The 23,288-nt window shown below is 43.9% G+C and overlaps 1 protein-coding gene and 1 long non-coding RNA gene across 2 annotated transcripts; one reads left to right on the forward strand and one right to left on the reverse strand.

Moving 5' to 3' along the window:
• Positions 1–602: 602 nt before the first annotated feature.
• Positions 603–19,575, reverse strand: LOC135550084 (transmembrane protein 268-like). Its single transcript, XM_064980557.1, has 8 exons — positions 19,458–19,575; positions 18,899–18,993; positions 6,421–6,528; positions 6,055–6,207; positions 5,568–5,678; positions 4,720–4,809; positions 2,715–2,936; positions 603–905 (listed from the first exon to the last, which is right to left on the reverse strand). The coding sequence occupies exons 1-8, from the start codon at positions 19,573–19,575 to the stop codon at positions 735–737; spliced, it is 1,068 nt and encodes a 355-aa protein (XP_064836629.1). The 3' UTR covers positions 603–734.
• Positions 18,882–23,135, forward strand: LOC135550085 (uncharacterized). The gene is made up of 2 exons (XR_010457070.1): positions 18,882–18,968; positions 19,473–23,135. It is a non-coding gene; the product is annotated as an uncharacterized LOC135550085 (long non-coding RNA).
• The last annotated feature ends 153 nt before the right edge of the window (positions 23,136–23,288 follow it).

Consider the following 23,288-nt stretch of genomic DNA (forward strand, 5'->3'; position numbering starts at 1 on the left):
GAGAAGAGAGGGAGGTGGTGGGACAAGGCCAGTCTGTGTCTACAAGATCACAGATGGTCATTTAGCCTCCCAAATAGTGACCCAGCGTCTGTGCGATCGTTTAACTTGGACTGTCACAACATCTCTGTACCGCTACACCGCCCTGCCTCCGCTGAGCGTTGTGTCTCTCCCTGTGTGTGTTTGTGTCATCATGCCAAGTACCGGATACTTATGAGCCAATCACCTCAGCAGTTGTGCCAAGGCTGATTAATAACCATGGATTAATGAATGAAACTGTGTGCCACATGCACCTCCTGTGTAGCCGTGCAGCCGGCCAAGAACAATGATTCACGTTGACCCCCTGAGCTTAATACTTAATCTCTGCATCATTGAATCTGTCCTCTCCCGCCCTCTTCGCTCTCTTTTTTTCATCTCTCCGCAAAATCCCTTCATAATTTGCCCTGTGTATCTAAATGCACTCCCAAAATATATTGTAGCATGTACCTTATCAAAATAAAGGAATATACTTGTTTACTAAAGGACACAACATTTACATTTACATTTCACTCTTTTAGCAGACGCTCTTATCCAGAGCGACTTACAGGACTCATAAAGAAGATATATTTATTGTTTGTATAATTTAATGCAATTTGTTTTACACAGAAGTGGGTTTCAAATCGTGATTGTTACATGATCAGTGTGAATATTATACAATATTATACAATGGAATGAATAAGCTTCTCTGTGTCCCTGTCTTATAATCGTAGAACCTTAGTTTTGATATACTGACACAGACAAAGGGAGGCAGTGGTGCAGTGATTCCTCCTGGAGCGTAGGGGGCGGTGTGTGGAGTTTGGCAGCTTTTCAGACACTAACAGCTTGACAAACACCGCACCATAGGTCAATAAAAGTTGGAGTGCTTTGGCCTGCAAAAAGAGATATGTTTGGATAGCATGAACAACAAAAGAGACTTAAAAATACTACACTGCTCAAAAAAATAAAGGGAACACTTAAACAACAGAATATAACTCCAAGTCAATCACACTTCTGTGAAATCAAACTGCCCACTTAGGAAGCAACACTAATTGACGACAAATTTCACATGCTGTTGTGCAAATGGAATAGACAACAGGTGGAAATTATAGGCAATTAGCAAGACACCCCCAATAAAGGAGTGGCTCTGCAGGTGGCAACCACAGACCACTTCTCTGTTCCTATGCTTCCTGGCTGATGTTTTGGTCACTTTTGAATGCTGGCGGTGCTTTCACTCTAGTGGTAGCATGAGACGGAGTCGACAACCCACACAAGTGGCTCAGGTAGTGCAGCTCATCCAGGATGGCACATCAATGCGAGCTGTGGCAAGAAGGTTTGCTGTGTCTGTCAGCGTAGTGTCCAGAGCATGGAGGTGCTACCAGGAGGCAGGCCAGTACATCAGGAGACGTGGAGGAGGCCGTAGGAGGGCAACAACCCAGCAGCAGGACCGGTACCTCCGCATTTGTGCAAGAAGGAGCAGGAGGAGCACTGCCAGAGCCCTGCAAAATTACCTCCACCAGGCCACAAATGTGCATGTGTCTGCTCAAATGGTCAGAAACACACTCCATGAGGGTGGTATGAGGGCCCGACATCCACAGGTGGGGGTTGTGCTTACAGCCCAACACCGTGCAGGACGTTTGGCATTTGCCAGAGAACACCAAGATTGGCAAATTCGCCACTAGCGCCCTGTGCTCTTCATAGATGAAAGCAGGTTCACACTGAGCACGTGACAGACGTGACAGAGTCTGGAGACGCCGTGGAGAACGTTCTGCTGCCTGCAACATCCTCCAGCATGACCGGTTTGGCGGTGGGTCAGTCATGGTGTGGGGTGGCATTTCTTTGGGGGACCGCACAGCCCTCCATGTGCTCGCCAGAGGTAGCCTGACTGCCATAAGGCACCGAGATGAGATCCTCAGACCCCTTGTGAGACCATATGCTGGTGCGGTTGGCCTTGGGTTCCTCATAATGCAAGACAATGCTAGAACTCATGTGGCTGGAGTGTGTCAGCAGTTCCTACAAGAGGAAGGCATTGATGCTATGGACTGGCCCGCCCGTTCCCCAGACCTGAATCCAATTGAGCACATCTGGGACACCATGTCTCGCTCCATCCACCAACGCCACGTTGCACCACAGACTGTCCAGGAGTTGGCGGATGCTTTAGTCCAGGTCTGGGAGGAGTTCCCTCAGGAGACCATCCGCCACCCCATCAGGAGCATGCCCAGGCGTTGTAGGGAGGTCATACAGGCATGTGGAGGCCACACACACTACTGAGCCTCATTTTGACTTGTTTTAAGGACATTACATCAAAGTTGGATCAGCCTGTAGTGTGGTTTTCCACTTTAATTTTGAGTGTCACTCCAAATTCAGACCTCCATGGGTTGATAAATTTGATTTCCATTGATAATTTTTGAAATATTAAAAGTATTTAATAAGAATATTTCATTCATTCAGATCTAGGATGTGTTATTTTAGTGTTCCCTTTATTTTGAGCAGTGTATATGAACACACTCTAGTCTGTAGGTAGGCTATATCTTAGACAGTGGTGGCTGGAACCCATCCTCCAGACATCTCCCTCCACCAGCCTCCACTGATCTGGAATACCATTTGTTCAACATATTGCACGATAGAAAAATAATTTAGTGAGCAGTCCAAATTATAACATAAGAATACAAGTATTATTGAAAGCAGTTTCTCTAACTAACCTGAGCTGGTAATATTTGGTCCGGTACCAAACTGTAGTTAGCGGTGAGTTTGGTGTCCTCCCTCTGGCTGGTTGAGGTACTGTGTCCAGTCTCCTCATCGTTCATCAAGAGGGGCCTTTCCTCATCAGAACTTTCATTGACACTTGACCCCCCCGCCACAGGATCAAAGGTCATGACCTCTGTCACCAGGACAAGGTGGGACATTCTCTTATTAAGTATTTTCTAGGGAGGGAGTGAAAAGTGAGGATAACCCATTATATTGCATTGCCTGCTACTGCTACACAGAACCACTGAATGGTGGTCATTATTACACATCACAAGATTGCCTTACTAGACAATTGAAGGGCTATATAGACCATCTAAAACCCTCCGATAGGCCTAAATCACAATCTATAATATTAAATTCTCCTGTTGTCATTTTCCAGTTTAATTTCAATTTGCCTTATACAATTCCTTTTAACAGTACACAGAGATTTGTCAATATCAATCTACTGTAAAACAGCCGACTGTCCCTTTTAATAGCCGGGAGACGGCAAACATTTCAGCAAATAAACGGCTGTTTCAAATAAACGCTGGGTGTAAATGTTTATTAGGTTACCATTAATTGTTTACGAGGTTTAATGTTCGATTAATTACATTAAATAATTCAGTAATGACTCGAAAAACAATGTCAATTGTAAGAAACTGCTAGCCATTGACTGCTAACAGCTGAGTACTGCTAGCTAACTGGTAAGCACAAAAACAGTCAACAATTTTGGGAGTACAGGGCCCGGTTTTGGGAGTACAGGGCTTAAGTGTTTTCCTTAAGGGTTTACATTAAGAAATAATTTTCCCTTACATAAGGGAATTGTTTAAGGGCATTGCTTAGAGCCCACCAAATATTTCCTTAGGTATGGATGGGCATACTTAAGGGGTTTTACAGTAGTTTGAAGGCACATATGGCAGAAAGAGTATCTGATTACCATGGAGATTACCTGATTCACTGACTAAGCTTCTCATGAAAGAAATCACTTTCATTTTGTGAAATAGAAAAATAGAACTTCAAGACAGAATACCCAAATTGTTTCAAAAGATAATAAACCAAGTTTCTCGGAGTTACTTTTTTCTTAACTTGATATACTACTTTCTAGTACGTCAAGCTAGCTTACAGAGTAGCTATAGCTAACAAGCCAGCTAGCTTTGTAGAGATGGATTGTGCATTGTGCATCTTCCATTGTTTAGCTAAGTAGCTAACATTAGCTGGTTGATGTTTTCCATTTGTAACCACAGCAGACGAAAGCAACAAATCAAATCAAATGTATTTATATAGCCCTTCTTACATCAGCTGATATCTCAAAGTGCTGGTACAGAAACCCAGCCTAAAACCCCAAACAGCAATGCAGGTGTAAAAACATTCACCTCCACAAATGCTGCTTACATTGACATCCAAACTGAATGAAGAAGTTAAGGGACCTCATGGGTACTCTTAACTTTTTCAAATAAAATGTTTTGTGCAACTGACTTAAAGTTAAGGAAACTTTAAGGAAAACTTAAGTTGTCTTATGCAACCGGGCCCAGACCCTGAGAAATCGTCAGATCGCACCCCAGGTGATGAAATAACTGACGAAAATGCACAGTCAGGAGAAAAATCTGTCAAGGAAGCATTTTTTTTGAGGGGGGGGGATAGAGGCATACTAAGACAAAATAAACTTGACACAGTGTGCAAATGCTAACAGATTAGTGCAGGTAATGAAGAAACTGATTACAATGCTGGAATTAAACAATGATCTATGCAAATGAACAAAAGCTGTGTGCTTCGAATAGAATCTTGTCTCTAATAAGCGCTTGTTGTGTTCAGTGATTTAAGCAAATAAACGCCAGGGTTATTAATCAAAGTTTTACGCTATGCATATTATATCCCATTGCCTTCCCGAAACAGCATGGACAGAAAAGCCTTGCCAAAGAGAACGCAGACACAAATCAATAGAGTCATAGACCGAACATGGTGACATCATGATGTACCTACCTGGGCCTCGTCTCTGACAAAGCACATCTCCTCTAGAGTTTCAGTCAGTGCCCTCAAGCAGTGGGCCGTATCCCAGTACACAATGAACAGCTGAGAGGGTGAGAGAGAGAGACAGACAGATAAAGAATGACAGAGAGAGACAAAAATATACACAAAGACAGTAAGATGGACAGACAGAGAATGTAATGGGGACATTTTAAATGACCGAAGTTGGGATCAACACAATGTTTAGCATATTTGGAGTTATTGTAATACATCATTTCCAGGGTTCCATTTGTGACACTCAAGGTGCAGGCTGATGGTCACAAGACTTGTTATGGATTATTCTCATATCTGTTGATAGTGATTGATGCCAGACTGGAGGTACAAGGACCGAGGACACTGATTATTCACTATTGTATTGGTGGCATTCTGTGGCCACTGTGATTCTGTAGCAGCTGGTAAAGTCGCTGCCTTTATCGTTTTGACTTTGTACGTGTCAGAACATTTGGTGCTGTCTGATTAGGATAAAGGGCCTGTCCCAGAGGCCAGTTAGACATTTTCTCTGCTTCTGTGCTGGGTGGTGTCTCCCTGTTGCAACTTAGATTTTTGACTGACTTTGTCTGTGGCTGCTCTTTTGTTCCCCCTGGATATTCCTATTACAATGAAACCACACAATCATGTCAATACATCAATATATAACTTCATAATTGATCGTTCGAGGGACCCGGTTACAGATTCATACCACAACAAACAGGCATTTCGAAGTAACCTCAATTGCAAGAAAGGGAGAGTGATAAAAAGGTTTGACACAAAATGTCTGCCCTCTCGGATTGAGCTGCCTTTCTGTGCAGGTTCACGCTGCCTACCTGTAGACTTCCAGTACAGTTCTGCACCCAGTCAGCCACGCCTACAAGCAGCTTATGCCGGCTCAGCCTCTCATTCACCTGGATGAGTCGTACGTCAATGTTCATGTTTATCTGTAGGACGACCATTAAACATTACAGGTACATCTCAAATCTAACGTTTCAGGGTCTTACAACTGGTTGCAGGCTATAGCCCAATATCTCTATATAATTCAGACATGGAAATCATGCTGTTTACTAACGAACCATATTGGTTTCAAAGTGTCTGGGAATGTTTTGCTTCAATCCTCTTGAGTGTGACATAGCTACATAGTCTATTTATTTGCTTCCACAAGCACAGATGCATTCCTATTAATATCTATGCATCATTTATGTTGCTACCGCAGCTCACTGATAGCACTTGCGATTAAAGATTGGATTGCATTTATAAGTGAGCAAACCATTAAGGTTCTTAAGCTCTCTCAGACTGAAAAACAGATGGAACACCCACCTCCTTGTTACTATAGTGGAGGATGACAATGATGGCTGTGGTGAGGAAGATGGAGGCCAGACTGACAGACAGGCAGAGGACCCAGTAGTCAGTGACTGAGAGATAGAGGTGAAGAGTGGAGAACACAGCACACCATATCACCACATATAGAATCTGGAGGGGAGATAAAAAAAAAATGATACACAGTATATAAACTAAACACACAAAGAACAAGCACTAACTCTGAACAGATACCAGACACATTAGTAAAAGATCTCCTGATGGCGTATGAGATTAACTGATACTGGACACTATAGTGTGAATAATGTAAAAGATACAGATACAATGGACCCTTGAGTTATGAACCAATACTTTGAGGGACCCTACCGGTGCCATGATGAAGTGGAAGAGAGAAGAGTTAAAGAACAGGTATCTCCTGACTGAGGGCACGTCCAGTGCTATTTCCAGAGGTGTCTCAAAGTCTGCTACAGGAATCTACATTGGAGAAATCAACACATGGCAATAATGTATTCTAAATGTAATTTTCCATGCAATGGCTTTCATACCATACCAAAACACATTACACATAAACAAGATAAGGGGAAAAAGATAAGATGGGGGGGGGGGGAGTGCTTTGATCTGGGTGGTCAAAAGGTTGTCAAAGTGTGTGTGTCTGTGAGTGTGTGTCACGCTGGTATAAAGGATTTGGAGACAGGCGGCAGGAATACACGAAAGGGGTTTTTAATACACCCAAAACAAACACGTATACAAAAACACTGGGCTGTACCCAAACAAAAGAGCGAGGGTAAACCTTGTTGAACGACATGGGACGATACCCGTAATACACAATATATAAAGCACGCAGTATAACCGCTGAACCACCGCGTAGGTACTCACACAGCCAACGGACATGGGAACAATAACCAACAGAGGGCACATATATAACATACTAATCAGGGGAAATGGGAACCAGGTGTGTGTAATCAGATAAGACAGTCCGGGGTTGATGATAATGAATCCCGTCAGTAGACCTCCGGAACTGGTGAACAGAATGAGCAGCAGTACTGGGGGTTTAATTAATGATTAATGATTTAATTAAGCAACTTTTATTTTCAATATAAGGTGTTCATTTAATATTGGGGGGAAAGGGTTTCTTCTCTCCGAGGACAGCCAGGGACAGCACCTCCATCTTGACGGACGACTGACTAGCAGAGACGCTCGGCGCAGACAAAGGCATAACCCTCGCTGCATTCATTATCAATCCACAGCGTTTGATAGTTTGTATTTACACAGTTTTGAGCCTTTCCACCATCAGGGTCTGATTTAAACCAGTCGGTAAATTCCACCTTGGACCCGTCAGTCCACATCCACCTCCCCTCCTTAACAACGTCAGACAACCAGATCCAGGTGTAGAACTCTAAAGGGTTGAACGTCTTGATTAGGGTTTTGATTAACTGGTGTTCAGCCTCACTGTGCACAGAGGCCAAGTTTGCTCCCTGAGTCACACAGTAGGATAGCTTCAGTAAAGGTTGAGGTTGCCACAGGACTGGACTGGGCAGAGTATGTTGTCACAGGACTGGACTGGGCAGACGCGTGTGGCAACATACTTATAGCAGTGTCCATAAAGTCACTCCTGGACAGGAGTGTCGTGTTCAGCATCCAAAGCAAGACTGAGGAGAGAGATAACACAGAAGAACACAAACATGGTTCTAGTTGGGCTGGTAGGCAGGTAGGTATGCTAAAGTGGGTCCTGTTCTTTTATCGGATTTACAGAGGGAAGGTGTGGCTGGTGGGCATCATGTCAAAGGTGGATCATGTACAGACGTGGCACATTCACCATCTCAGAGTAAATATTAGGCATATAAAAATTAACCTCAACCTTTACTGAAGCTGTTTAATCGGTAGAACAAAAAACTGACTCTAAATAAAAGAAGAAACGAAATAAGGAAATCAAAGAGTTTGAGAACGTTATTTCTCACTTCCCTCATTAAGGTCTGTGTGAATAAGCTGTCCAAAAGCTCTGATGCTGCACGACCGAAGATAATCGCCTTGTTCCGCCCCAGTCCCACCCCTGCTGACCACTTCTCTTCTCCATTCATCATTGAGCGTTGGTTGTTTAGCTATCGGGAAGAGGTGTCCAGAGAATTTGGCAACATAGCCACTCCACTCCAAATGCATCACTACAGCCATTCTAGATAAGGGGGTATTGCAACATAACCCAGTGGTCATATCAACTCTGCAGCTGTGTTCTTCTCAGAATTTCTGTTCCGAGTTTTGGTACAGGGCTTTTTGACACAAACATAACACACCCTGGATGTGATGTTTTAGACAACAATTTAGACTTTTGAGGTAACATTTTCAACATTAACTGCTGTTCAGTTGTAATTCCAATGAATTAAATATACTGATTTTTAAAGAACATAACTTAGAAATACCTCATGAGCTTAGTACACTGGTCTTACCCTATCATAACCCAAAATACAGTGCCTTGCAAAAGTATTCATCCCCCTTGGCATTTTTCCTATTGTGTTGCATTACAACCTGTACTTTAAATAGATTTTTATTTGGATTTCATGTAATGGGCATACACACAATAGTCCAAATTGGGGAAGTGAAATTAAAAAAATGATTGCTTTCAAAAAAGTATTATTTTTTTAAACGGAAAAGTGGTGCGTGCATATGTATTCACCCCCTTTGCTATGATGCCCCTAAATAAGATCTGGTGCAACCCATTACCTTCAGAAGTCACATAATTTGTTAAATAAAGTCCACCTGTGTGCAATCTAAGTGTCACATGATCTGTCACATGATCTCAGTGTATATACACCTATTCTGAAAGGCCCCAGAGTCTGCAACACCACCAAGCAAGCGGCACCATGAAGACCAATGAGCTCTTCAAACAGGTCAGGGACAAAGTTGTGGAGAAGTACAGATCAGGGTTGGGTTATAAAAAAATATCTGAAACTTTGAACATCCCACAGAGCACCATTAAATCGATTATTAAAAAATTGAAAGAATATGGCACCACAACAAACCTGCCAAGAGAGGGCCGCCCACCAAAACTCACGGACCAGGCAAAGAGGGCATTAATCAGAGAGGCAACAAAGAGACCAAAGATAACCCTGAAGGAGCTGCAAAGCTCCACAGCGGAGATTGGAGTATCTATCCATAGGACCACTTTAAGCCGTACACTCCACAGAGCTGGGTTTTACGGAAGAGTGGCCAGAAAAAGCCATTGCTTAAAGACAAAATAAGCATACACGTTTGCTGTATGCCAAAAGACATGTGGGAGACTCCCCAAACATATGGAAGAAGGTACTCTGGTCAGATGAGACTAAAATTGAGCTTTTTGGCCATTACAGAAAACGCTATGTCTGACACAAACCTAACACCTCTCATCACCCCGAGAACACCATCCTCACAGTGAAGCATGGTGGTGGCAGCATCATGCTGTGGGGATGTTTTTCATCATCAGGGACTGGGAAACTGGTCAGAATGGAAGGAATGATGGATGGCGCTAAATATATGGAAATTCTTGAGGGAAACCTGTTTCAGTCTTCCAGAGATTTGAGACTGGGATGGAGGTTCACCTTCCAGCAGGACAATGACCCTAAGCATACTGCTAAAGCAACACTTGAGTGGTTTAAGGGGAAACATTTAAATGTCTTGGAATGACCTAGTCAAAGCCCAGATCTCAATCCAACTGAGAATCTGTGGTATGACTTAAAGATTGCTGTACACCAGCGGAATCCATTCAACTTGAAGGAGCTGGAGCAGTTTTGCCTTTAAGAATGTGCAAAAATCCCAGTGGCTAGATGTGCAAAGCTTATAGAGACATACCCCAAGAGACTTGCATCTGTAATTGCTGCAAAAGGAGGCTCTACAAAGTATTGACTTTAGGGGGTGAATAGTTTTGCACGCTCAAGTTTTCTGTTTTTTTTTGTCGTATTTCTTGTTTGTTTCACAAGAAAAAATAGTTTGTATCTTCAAAGTGGTTGGCATGTTGTGTAAATCAAACGATACAAACCCCCCAAAACATCTATTTTAATTCCAGGTTGTAAGGCAACTGTCACGACTTCCCCCGAAGCTGGTGCCTCTCCTTGTTCGGGCGGCGTTCGGCGGTCGTCGTCACCGGCTTTCTAGCTGCCACCAACCCACATTTATGTTTCCATTTGTTATGTCTTGATTGTACACACCTGATTCCCATTATGTTATTATTATTTCCTTATTTAACCCTCTGGTTCTCATTATGTTTTGTGCGTGATTGTTCCTGTTTGTGTTAGTCTTGTGTGTTAGGGATTGTAAGGGAATACCCCCTGAATTGGACAAAAATGAATGGGAAAACATTGGCATAGTACAAACCATGTACACAATGGCCAATACCACCCAAATCGGCGTTGATTCATGCAAAATGTATTTCAAATGCCATATGGCAATTGCCAGTTGTAACACTTCAAAAATCCAACAGGTGGCGTGTGCGCTCCACCGTGGTTTTTCATATTGAAAATGGACCCCAAGTCAACATCCAAAAGCCAAATTTTGAAAAAATGGATTTTTTGTCAAACTTATCACCCCTTAAAGTGCTTTCTGGACCGTTTTTCGAAATTCTTCAGAATTTTGTGTCAATTACACACGTATAAGAACTGTATCAACATACTTTAGTCATATTTTATTATCATCATTTTTTTTTACTTGTGCATGAGGCATATGTTTTCTCCATTTGGAACATGATTTCATAAGAAGTCAAAAGTCAAAAATTGCAAAATTTCATAAAAAACTTCACACACCCCTAAAAAAGTGCTTTCTGGACCGTTTTTCGAAATTCTTTAGAATTTTGTGTCAATTACACACGTATAAGAACTGTATCAACATACTTTAGTCATATTTTATTATCATTATTTTTTATTTTTTTTACTTGTGCATAAGGCATATGTTTTTTGGGGGCCAAATGTCATAAGAAATTTGACATGCTCAAAAATCCTGCAGAAATGCAAAATTGACTGGCCTGATGAACTCGGGATGGCCGGGCAGTGATTGTTGTTCCTTTCAATCACTCGTGGTGTTGATTTCATCATGTCCATTTGTTTATGTTTTCTCACTTTTGCAAAGTCACTGTGCATTTGCAATATGGTTAACTGGGCATTCACCATCACCAATTTGTCATGCCATAAAAATCGAGCAGGAATGCCAAATTGACTGGCCCGATGACCTCGGGATGGCTGGGCAGTGATTCTGGTACCTCTCCATCGCTCGTTTGGGTTGATTTCAGAATGTCACTTTTGGTGATGGTACCTCACTGTTAAAACATATTGCAAATGTTTTCTCACTTTTGCAAAGTCACTGAAAATTCGTGCAGGAATGCAAAATTGACTGGCCCGATGAACTCGGGATGGCTGGGCAGTGATTCTGGTACCTCTCCATCGCTCGTTAGGGTTGATTCCAGAATGTCCATTTGGTGATGTTTCTCACTCTTGCAAAGTCACTGTGCATTTGCAATATGGTTAACTGGGCATTCACCATCACCAATTTGTCATGCTATAAAAATTGTTGGGTTCTGTCTCTATGGGCTGAACCGGTTTCAATGCACCTAGTCTTGTGTCTCTGAGACTTTTCTAAATGTCGCCATTTTTGTAATGGTCAAAATGAATTGAAGTCATTGCAAATGTACGAGGCTGTTTCTCGGTCAGATAACCTTCTAGAGGCACCTAACTCACCATGCACTATCGACCTGAGGTCTAGAACAGGTTTCTAAAGTTTCGGAACTCTAGGTCTGACGGTTCTTTTTAGCTCGAACAAAGCTAACTATTGGAGGCAGTGTCAGTCTCTACGCACCCCAATACGTCCCTCCATCCAAGTTGTGTATCTGTGTGATTTAGTTTTCCTTTGAATTTTTATGGGAATAATGACTGATTTATAGTTCATGGGGTTGCCTAATCACACATATGAAGTTTTGGACAGATCTGATTTTTTTAACCCTTCCAAACAGCCCCTGAGACACCAATTATGGCACTTCCGGTTGACACAGGAAGCTATAAGTCAACACATATCCTCATTGGGCTATGCTTTTACAGAATCCTGAGTTTTAAGTCTTTACGTTAAGAATTGACTGATTTACACAGGGTTCAATGCACTATGTCCATCAAATTGCAGGCAGGGTATGGATATACACTTTTAGGGTGATTTTAAGCACTTCCGGTTGGCCCAGGAAGCCTAGAATCGACACAGGTAGACCTTATAGTGGCCTGATGCACTGGTACCGAAGACAGGTTCATACAGCATTCATAACCCATATAGACTCCAGGTTGTATTTAGGGGAGCAGGCAATGTATTCCTATGGGGAGAGAAGTCAATGCAAACTGTTTTTATGTAAACACCTTCTTTTACCTGTGAAGGGTTAATGTCACACAGTCAAGGTTAGGCTTGCACAGATCGGGAGGACCTTAGGAACAGTCCTGTGTTTGAATTGTCCTTCTAAACCTAACGGTTCCTTCGCTGTCACCCAAAATCAAATGACGTTCTGGTGCAGGCTTCATATTGGGCCTACTTTTCTCATGGTCGCTGCGCTTAGACCGAGCGAGCTACGGTCAAGCGGGATATCTCGTTGAACTCGGCATGGCTTTGGGATTATGTTTATGCCAATGCCTGCTCTCTGTGTATTTAAACACCGCGCTTTGTCACTCCATCCTTGCTGTGTGTGTGTGTGAGAGCTTTTCTTTGACATCTGTTGGGAGAAATGACTGATTTTACAGTTCAGGAGGGTTGCCTAATCACATATGAAGTTTTGAAAAGATCTGACCTTTTTAACCCTTGGATACAGCCACTATGACACCATTTAAGGCACTTCCTGTTGGCACAGGAAGCTATAAATAAACTCATATCCTCATTGGGGTATGCCTTTACAGAATCCTGAGTTTTAAGTCTTTACGTTAAGAACTGAGTTAATTACGGAGGGTTTAGTGAGTGTGTGTTATTTCAGAAAATCATAGAAAATCACAGAAATCTCGCAGAGCTCCGCAGCACACTTTAAAAATATTCGTATGAACACCCTGCAACTGGATCTGTAACTGTTGAAAAAAAAACCACCTATATTTGAACATCACAAATCTGTCATCGTACGATTTCTCTTAAATGACGATAGATAAATGGCTGATTTTATTTATTGACACCGGAGGCTCCTTGACTTTGACGTGAAGTGAAAAAATAATTTCTCTATTTTCATTTTGGACCTTTAATCCCAGAAAAATGGCCATAACTCAAAAACCGTTGAGGCCTAGACGCCATCTTGTTCGGGGCCAACTGCCCATTATGCCAAACCTATGGTCACCAAGTTTCGGCTTCGAAATATTTTCAGTTTTCGAGATATGGCCCGTCGTGATTCGTGATGTTTTGTCAAATTGCAATATGATTGCTTATGCCCTCTTGTGGGATTTTCCGGCATAGCGGAAAAATGACCAAAATTTGATTATTTTATAAAACGAAAACCGAATGTCCGACAAAGTTCATTTGATGACTTCCCGGTAGGTCTGGCCCTGCCGCTCGGCCTGACGCCGTCCCGAATTTTAAAAATGTTTTCGGACGTCTAGTAAGGGACGGTACATTTGCAATATGGACTTTCTCACTAACCATACGGAAAATGTCGAAATGTTCCCTTAAGGTATGTTATCCCCACGGATTTATTGTACTGTTTATGTTTCCCGAGTAAAGTACGTTATTTTTACTCAGTTCTGTTTCCTGCGTTTGACTCCATCCTCACCTCAGCAGGTGCACCCAGTCCTCCAGTACCAGTGGAGGAACAAGTCCAGCAGCACGCGACGACGCTTCAACATGCTGCTCAACATGAAACGATGGGAAAGAGGTTTTTTTTCCTATAACCTCATCAACTTCTCTCCAACCAACACCACAACCCACACCACTGTCCACCCCTCCGTCATCTGGATCCAGTGGGATTCGGCTCTCGCTCCCGAGCGCATATGATGGGACGGCTGCCGGGTGCCAAGGGTTCCTGCTCCAGTTGGAACTCTACCTGGCAGCCGTCCACCCGGCTCCCTCGGGATACGAGAGCGTGTCCGCCCTCATCTCCTGTCTGTCTGGGAAGGCGCTTGAGTGGGTCAATAGCTGCACGGGGAAGTATCGATGCAGCATCAGCCCGCTATGAGGATTTCACCTACTGCTTTCGAGCGGTCTTTTAGAATCCACCTGAGGGGAGAGCGGCGGGGGAACGCTTGTTCCATCTCAGACAGGGGATGAGGAGTGCAGAGGAATTCTCACTGGAATTCAGGACCCTGGCTGCCAGCGCGGGATGGAATGAGAGGGCCCTGATCGACCATTACAGATGTAGTCTACGTGAGGGCGTTCGTCGGGAGCTGGCCTGCAGGGATACCACCCTTACCCTCGATCAGCTGGTGGATTTATCCACCCGGCTGGGTAACCTGTAGGCCACCCGCGGACGTTTGGATCGTGGTTCGTCCATTCCATCCCACAACACCTCTGTAGATACACCTATGGAGCTCGGAGGGGGGGGGGACTGTCTCCTGCACTACCTGTGGCCGCAGAGGACACACTGCTAGTCGGTGTTGGAGAGGTTTCCCAGGAAGTCGAGACAGCAGGCAGGGCACTGGTGGATCATCCCAGGTGAGTATGCACCCAACTCACCCAGAGCCTCCTGTTGCGCACATCTTTATATCTATAGAATTTCCTGAGTTTTCTCTGCATTCCCAGCATAAGGCGCTATTAGATTCAGGTGCAGCTGGGAACTTTATTGACCGTTCATTTGCACTTTGATTAGGGATCCCTATTGTTCCTGTTGATGTGCCCTTCCCTGTACATCCCAATAGCTAGTCGTCCTTTAGGGTCAGGTCTGATTAGGAAGATCACGGCTCCACTATGTATGATAACGCAGGGGGGTCATGAGGAATGGATTAGTCCATTCCTGATCGATCCTCCTGCGTTTCCTGTGGTGTTGGGGTTTCCCTGGTTGGCCCATCATGACCCCACTATTTCGTGGCAACAGAGGGCTCTAAAGGGATGGTCACATCAGTGTTCAGGGAGGTGTATAGCTGTTTCCAAAGGTGCAACTACGGTGGAAAGTCCAAACCAGGTCTCCACCACGCACATCCCCCCTGAATATACCGATTTGGCTCTCGCCTTCTGTAAAAAGACGGCGACTCAACTACCACCCCATCGACGGGGGGATTGTGCGATAGATCTCCAGGTTGATGCAGCACTTCCCAGGAGTCCTGTGTGGCTCAGTCGGTAGAGCATGGCGCTTGCAACGCCAAGCGTTGTGGGTTCGACCACCCATATGTAAAAGTAGTGGCCCCAGCCGACTTGTAAGTCGCTTTGGACAAAAGCGTCTGCTAAATGGGATATATTATATTTATTATTGAGTCACGTGTATCCTCTGTCACAGGAGGAGACGGCGGCTAAGGAATCATATGTCACTGAATCTCGGGGACAGGGATACATTCGACCTTCCACTTCACCTGCCTCCTCGAGTTTCTTTTTTGTGAAGAAGTAGGATGGTGGTTTACGCCCATGCATTGACTATAGGGGTTTAAATCAGATCACAGTGAAGTATAGTTACCCTCTGCCTCTCATAGCCAGTGTGACCGAGTCATTGCATGGGTCGTGCTTTTTCACCAAATTGGATCTCAGGAGTGCTTACAACCTGGTGCGTATCCGGGAGGGGGATGAGTGGAAGACGGCACTTAGTACCACCTCTGGGCACTATGAGTACCTCGTCATGCCATATGGGTTGATGAATGCTCCATCTGTCTTCCAATCCTTTGTGGACGAGATTTTCAGGGACGAGATTTTCGGTTCTTAGGGTTTGCCAACTACTACCGGAGGTTTATCCGGGGCTTTGATTAGGTGGCGACTCCCATTACCTCTTTGTTGAAGGGGGGAACGGTGCGACTGCAGTGGTCAGCTGGGGCGAACAGAGCTTTTTGTCAACTGAAGGCTCTGTTTACCTCGGCTCCTGTGTTGGCTCATCCTGATCCCTCCTTAGCGTTCATAGTTGATGTGGACGCGTCCGAGGCTGAGATAGGAGCTGTGCTGTCTCAGCGCTCGGGTACGCCACCAAAACTCCGAACCCCTGTGCGTTCTTTTCGAAGAAGCTCAACACGGAGGAGCGAAACTACGATGTGGAGGACCGGGAGCTGTTGGCTGTTGTCAGGGCTGTGAAAGCGTGGAGGCATTTTCTTGAGGGGGCTCAACACCCTTTTCTCATTTTGACTGACCACCGCAATCTGGAATATATCCGGGCGGTGAGGAGAATGAATCCTCACCAGGCAAGGTGTGCCATGTTTTTCACCCGTTTTGTGCTCACTCTATCATACAGACCAGGTTCCCAGAACGCTAAGGCCAACGTACTGTCTCGGATGTATGACAGAGGAGCGGTCCATGGATCCTACTCCCATACTTCCGGCTTCTTGCCTGGTGGAACCGGTGGTATGGGAGGTTGACGTGGACATCGATCGGGCGTAACGTGCGGTACCCACTCCCACCCAGTGTCCAGTTGAACGTAAGTACGCTCCGTCTGATGTTCGTGATCGATTGATTTGTTGGGCTCATACATCACCTTCCTCTGGTTATCCTGGCATCGGTCGGACACTGCGCTGTATTAGTGGGAAGTACTGGTGGCCCACTTTAGCTAAGGACGTGAGGGTGTATGTTTCCTCCTGCTCGGTGTGCGCTCAGTGGAAGGCACCTCGACACCTACCCCGAGGGAAATTACAAACCCTACCCGTTCCACAACGGCCGTGGTCCCACCATCGGGGGATTTCGTGACGGATCTTCCACCGTCTCAAGGGAACACCACGATTCTGGTTGGATTGGTTTTCTATGTCCTGCCGTCTCATTCCTTTTCCCGGTCTCCCTACGGCCCTACAGACTGCGGAGGCCCTGTTTACACACGTCTTCCGACACTACGGGGTGCCTGAGGATATAGTGTCTGATCGGGGTCCCCAGTTCACATCAAGCGTCTGGAGGGCATTCATGTACCGAAGTTGGTACCTCTCCTTGTTTGTTCGGCGGTCGTCGTCACCGGCTTTCTAGCTGCCACCGATCCACATTTCTTTTTCCATTTGTTATGTCTTGATTGTACACACCTGGTTCCCATTACGTTATTATTATTTCCATATTTAACCCTCTGGTTCTCATTATGTGTTGTGCGTGATTGTTCCTGTTTGTGTTAGTCTCGTGTGTTAGGGATTGTTATCCCCACATGGATTTACTGGATTTACTGATCCGGGATTGTGAATAAAGCCTCAGGCTCATTAGCATAACGCAACGTTAACGATTTCTGAAAATCGCAAATAAAATGAAAATAATGCGCCTGCTCTCAAGCTTAGCCATTTCTTAACAACACTGTCATCTCAGATTTTCAAAATATGCTTTTGTTCCATAGCAAATCACTAATTTGTGTAAGAGTATGCTAAGCTAGCTTAGCATTTTGAGTAGCATTTAGCACGCAACATTTTCACAAAAACCAGATAACCAAATAAATAAAATCATTTACCTTTGAAGAGCTTCGGATGTTTTCAATGAGGAGACTCTCAGTTACATAGCAAATGTTCAGTTTTTCCTGAAAGAATCTTTGTGTAGGAGAAATCGCTCTGTTTTGTTCATCACATTTGGCTACCGAAATGAACCGAAAATTCAGTCACCAAAACGTCAAACTTTTTTCGAATTAACTCCATAATATCGACCGAAACATGGCAAACGTTGTTTGGAATCAATCCTCAAGGTGTTTTTTCACATATCTCTTCATTTATATGCAGTTCGTGGAAGCCTGCTTTCCCCTCAGAATCGCATGGAAAAATACCAGCAGCTGAAAAAGACGCACCAATTTCGACGGAGGACACCAAATGTAGTCTCTTATGGTCAATCTTCCAATGATATGCCTACAAATACGTCACAATGCTGCAGACACCTTAGGGAAACGACAGAAAGGGCAGGCTCATTCCTCTCGCATTCACAGCCATATAAGGAGACAATGGAAAACGGAGCCTCAAAAATCCTGCTGGTTTCCTGGTTGCCGTTTCATCTTGGTTTTGCCTGTAGCTCCCGTTCTAGGTCACCCACAGAGAATATCTTTGCAGTTCTGGAAAATTCAGAGTGTTTTCTTTCCAAAGCTATCAATTATATGCATAGTCGAGCATCTTTTTGTGACAAAATATCTTGTTTAAAACGGGAACCTTTTTCATCCAAAAACGAAATTGCGCCCCTAGAGTTTCAAGAGGTTAAATTGGCTCATTCATCCCCTTTAGCTCTTCCCCAGGTCAGTGCTGTAAATGAGAATGTGTTTACAGTCAAATTACCTGGTAAAATAAATCAAATAAAAGGTGCATAGCTGAAAAGGAGCGATCGGATTGAATCCCGTCCTCACTCATGGTTTATGTTTTGCTGTCATTTAAGACCTATAGCTTCAAAATATGTTTAACTATCATGTTGATCTCATGGAATGTCAGTCGTTGCATGCAAAGCTTTATCTATGAATATGAGCGCTTGCATTTCTCCAGCCCTATTCCTCAGCTTAGCAAAATACAAGTGTGTGGGGTACAATTTGCTGTCTCATAAATTCAGGATTGTGGCATTAGCACGGGTCATGTTTTTCTTCATGAAAGCTTTTTAGATTGATGACTTAACATTAGGCCTATATTTTGATGAGACATAAGAGAGAGAGGGAGTGAGAGAGGAAGTGAGATAGCGAGCTATTCTAGTTTAACCTCCCCCACACAAATGGACAGGCTGCTTGACATAGCGAGTCCCAACGGATGAGAATAAAGAGTGCCAGTGGGCGCCCAGAGAGAGAGATGGAGAGAGAAAGCAAGAGAGTGTGTGTGTGTGTGTGTGTACTGACCTGGAAGCCTTCCCTCTCCAGCAGAGCCCTGCAGAATGACAGATCAAACCTGGGGTTCAGCATGGAGGAGGTGGGTACTGCCAGCACACACTGACCTGGAGGAGAGAGAGAGAGAGAGAGAGAGAGAGAGAGGGAGAGAGAGAGAGAGAGACAGAGAAAGAGAGAGAGACAGAGAGAGAGGGGGGGTGATCGATAGATAGATAGATAGATAGATAGATAGATAGATAGATAGATAGATAGATAGATAGATAGATAGATGAAGAGAGGAGAGAGTGTGTTAAGGTTGACAGTAACACATTCTGACAGAGATTGTAACAGTGATAACAAAGGTGAGTGATTGAGAGAGTCAAAACATAGCGAGAGAATCAAAACGGTAGAGAGGAAAAAGACCATGGGTAAAAGCGGGACATTGTGAAAAGTGTTAGTTTATCCAGAAAAACCTGCCAAGAGGCAAAACAAAGAACAAGGAAGAGAAACAAAAATGATTTTGACAAACAGGATATGCCACATGATAAGACTTTTACCCATAGTACAGTTTGATAACTATGTTACCACGCACCATTCCTCCATCTAGATGTTCTTCTGTTTTCTGTCTGGATCTTGGATGATCGTCGTAGGTCAACTTCCACATCGCTCTCGTCTGAAGGCACAGACGTCTTGTCCTCCATCTCATCCATGATGACGAGACACTGAACGAGCAAAAAACTGTGATACAGTTTAATCAAAATCACCAACCATAATTCAGACGAAGTGAGTAAGAGTGGTGTGAATGGCCAGTGTGATGACTGCCAGTGTGATATACAGTGCAGCAACACAGTTCCATTAGCCTGGTCTCAGATCTGTTTATGCTCTCTTGTCAACTCCTACAATGACTAGTGGAGACAGCACAAAAATATCTGGGTCCAGGCTACAGCTTTTTTGCTCAAGCAGAGAGATGTGTTGGCATGATTATGACACCACTTCCTAGTTCTCATGTATCGTAGACTGTCAGATACAGTATGTGTAGGATGTATACACAGTATTATGAAGTAAGTACTAACACTACAGCTTGCAAGAAGCACAAGCAGCACATTCCAGTGACATGCAAAACAAACAAAGACATTGAAATTGAGAAAATTTGACCAAATATTCCCCCAGTAGATAATGTTTTCCTGAGGCATAGCTTAAACTGTAATCTCGGGTATAGCAGAACTAACATCTTGTGTAATGTTGTCGCGTGCGCAGAATCTGTTCACAAGAGATGAATTATACCGTTCAGCATCTTGGAGAAACCAACAGAATAATTCAACTGTGCTGCCAAGGATTTCAGATTCAGCACTTTCAACACAAGTTTAAACAATAATTTAAGTCGTAGACTGAGTAGACGGTTTTACTGTCATTGTAATTTCCTTTACTATCCAAGTATACTGAACTTAGGTGTAGCGAAAGGCAACTACACTTGTCTTTCAAATGTGAACTTTTCTCTTTTCTCAGGCTACACTCTTCACAGGTTTCTGTTGAAAGTGGTTAAACTGTACCACGGTTATAAGATAGACATACTGCACCTCAATAGGCACTGTCTTCAACGCCCCACACACAGCCAAATTATCGCTTTCCTTTTAGCAACTACAAAATCTGTGAAAGAGAAATAATGAAAATAGAGAAGAGACTGAGAGAGCAGCTATATCTTTGTTCTTTCTCTCCCTCTCCCATCCTCCCTCTCTCCCTCTGCCGCTTTGTCTCTCTCGTTTGCTTGTTAGAGAGGGAGACAAATGTTTTGCACAAATGCTGTCGGCGAGGTTGATTTCAAGTTGTCTCCTTATCCCTACCGTAGTTCTCTCTCCCCCTCTCCCTCATTCTATCTCTCTCCCCCTTCTCTCTCATTCTAATTCTCTCCCCCTTCTCTCTCGCTCTCTCTCTTTCACTCTCAGGCACACACTCTCTTACTCTCACTTCCTCCCTGCTGTCAGTGAGTTGTGACATCTTGCCAACTTTGAAACCGTTTGACTCTATGTTTCTGTGCACGTGTTGTAAAGAAAAGTGCATGTCTACAATGTTATGCGAATGAGTGTATGTAGCTGTGTATAACCATGTGATCTGTGTGTGTGTGTGTGTGTGTGTGTGTGTGTGTGTGTGTGTGTGTGTGTGTGTGTGTGTGTGTGTGTGTGTGTGTGTGTGTGTGTGTGTGTGTGTGTGTGTGTGTGTGTGTGTGTGTGTGTATCTGTGTATGCAGGTTTAATGACAGAGAATAACAAAATATTTTAAGCAAGAACCATCGCTTCCTCTTGGCTGAGTACTCCCCTCGTGTTTTCTCTTGATCGAGTTCCTTCCGAACTCTAGGTATGGTTCTTAAAGATGCAAACAATTTCAGAGAATCATAAAGTTTAGCAGTGACAGTGAGGTGCTGAACGTAAAGGAAGACACACGACTAATAGGAGAACTCACCAGAGACTATTTAATGTAGAGTCTATCACATGATCAAGAGCTTCCTACCCACTCGCATTCAACGTAATGCAGTTCCAGTATTACAGTGTGACCATCTTGCCTTCCAACTACACTGCAATGCCTCTGGAACCAGACTCCCTGTATCCCCCTGTATTCTTTCATTTACTACCCACTTTAAGCCCCCCTCCCCTTCCCCACACACAGTCTCTAACTCTCTCTCTCTCAAGTCAATTCCAGTTTAAGGGGTTTATTGGCATGGGAACCTCTCTCTCCCAGCTTTGTGACTTAGATCAGCCGGACCACATGACTGGTGGAATGCGGCATATGCTTCTCAGCCCAGCAAAGAGAATAGAGTGAGTGAGAAAGTGAATGAGAAAATGTGTCCAAATTGGGTATTGTCTGCATGCATAACCATATCTGTGTAGGGTCTCGTGTTAATGACATAGCAATGTACCAAAACACAATGACAACAAGCTTTCTTTAACAAATGGATATAAGCTGGCAGAGTAGGATCCTACTTGAACTATATGAGGCATCAATGCGCGCGCGCGCACACACACACACACACACACACACACACACACACACACACACACACACACACACACACACACACACACACACACACACACACACACACACACACACACAAACAAACTCATACACACTATTCCTTACCTACCTTAGATTGTTGTTGTTATCCTAGCCAGTGTGGGTGTGGATCTGGATTTCTGGGAGACAGCAGCTGTTCTCCAGGCGGTCATGACTCTGGTCTGGTGGTCTGCTGCTGGGGGCTGGCACTGTCACACATTAACACATGCCCCAGAGCCCAGAGGGGCACAGTGAGAGGTCACGCACAGGCATGCACGCACACACCATTCTGCATTGACGGATCATATACGGTCTCTGGGACAAATGTGCACAGGTGCATGCACGCACGCGTGCACGAGCAGACACACATACACAGACACACACACTAACACAGGCACGCACACACACGTACACTTGGACGGATCACATACGGTCTTTGGGACGGATACGCACGTACACACTGACAAATGAGAACAGGCAGAGTGATGCATGCTATTGATTGTAACTTGGTACCATGGAAATCTGTATAATTATGTGAGACTAACCAGTTGACCTGAAAGAAGATCTAGAAACCACAATCTGATGACTCGTGATAAAAGTGTGAACAATGTTGACTTGGTGTTTCAATGTTTTTTTACTCTGGACATAGCAGACTACAATAAACCTTGTGACTGGAACATGGCACAACACAGGCATGGTGGCCAGTCTTTCACTTCACTAAAGTGCTCAGGCGAGTACGCCATCTTGTATGAAGGAGTTAATAAAATGGAATACTTAGTTGTGCGTAGCACGAGTCATCATCATTGATGTCAAGAGTGATTAACACAATGTTTAGCATATTTATATATTTCCCCATAATGTAATTCCCATGATTTCCAGTGTTCTGTTTGTAATGGTCACTAGATGCTGTATGTTATGGATTAAACTCATATCTCTTGAAAGTGATTGATGCTAGGCTGGAGGTACAAGGACTGAGGACAGACTGATTATTATTGTAGTCTGTGATACACTGTGTGATTATGTAGCAGCTGATAAAGTTACTGCTTTTTGTTTTGAGTTCCTACAAGCCTCTCGGGCTGGTGTTTACAGAACATTTAGTGCTGTCTGATTAGAATATAACGGATGTGTCTCCAAGAGGCCATATAGACATTCTCTCTGCTTCTATGCTGGTTGTTGTCTCCCTATTGCAGCTTGTATTAAACTGTATTGATTTATGATTGACTTTATCTGTGATTTCTCTTCTCTTTCGTTCACCTGGAAATTCCTATGTTCATCATCATCATCATCCTCATTACCACCATGTGCAATAGGCCTATATATAAAAATATAACCCAGGACAACCCTCCTGAAAAAATCAGCATAGACCAGAGCCGTA

The sequence above is a fragment of the Oncorhynchus masou genome, chromosome 12 (assembly GCF_036934945.1).
Source record: "Oncorhynchus masou masou isolate Uvic2021 chromosome 12, UVic_Omas_1.1, whole genome shotgun sequence".
Lineage (NCBI taxonomy): Eukaryota > Metazoa > Chordata > Actinopteri > Salmoniformes > Salmonidae > Oncorhynchus > Oncorhynchus masou.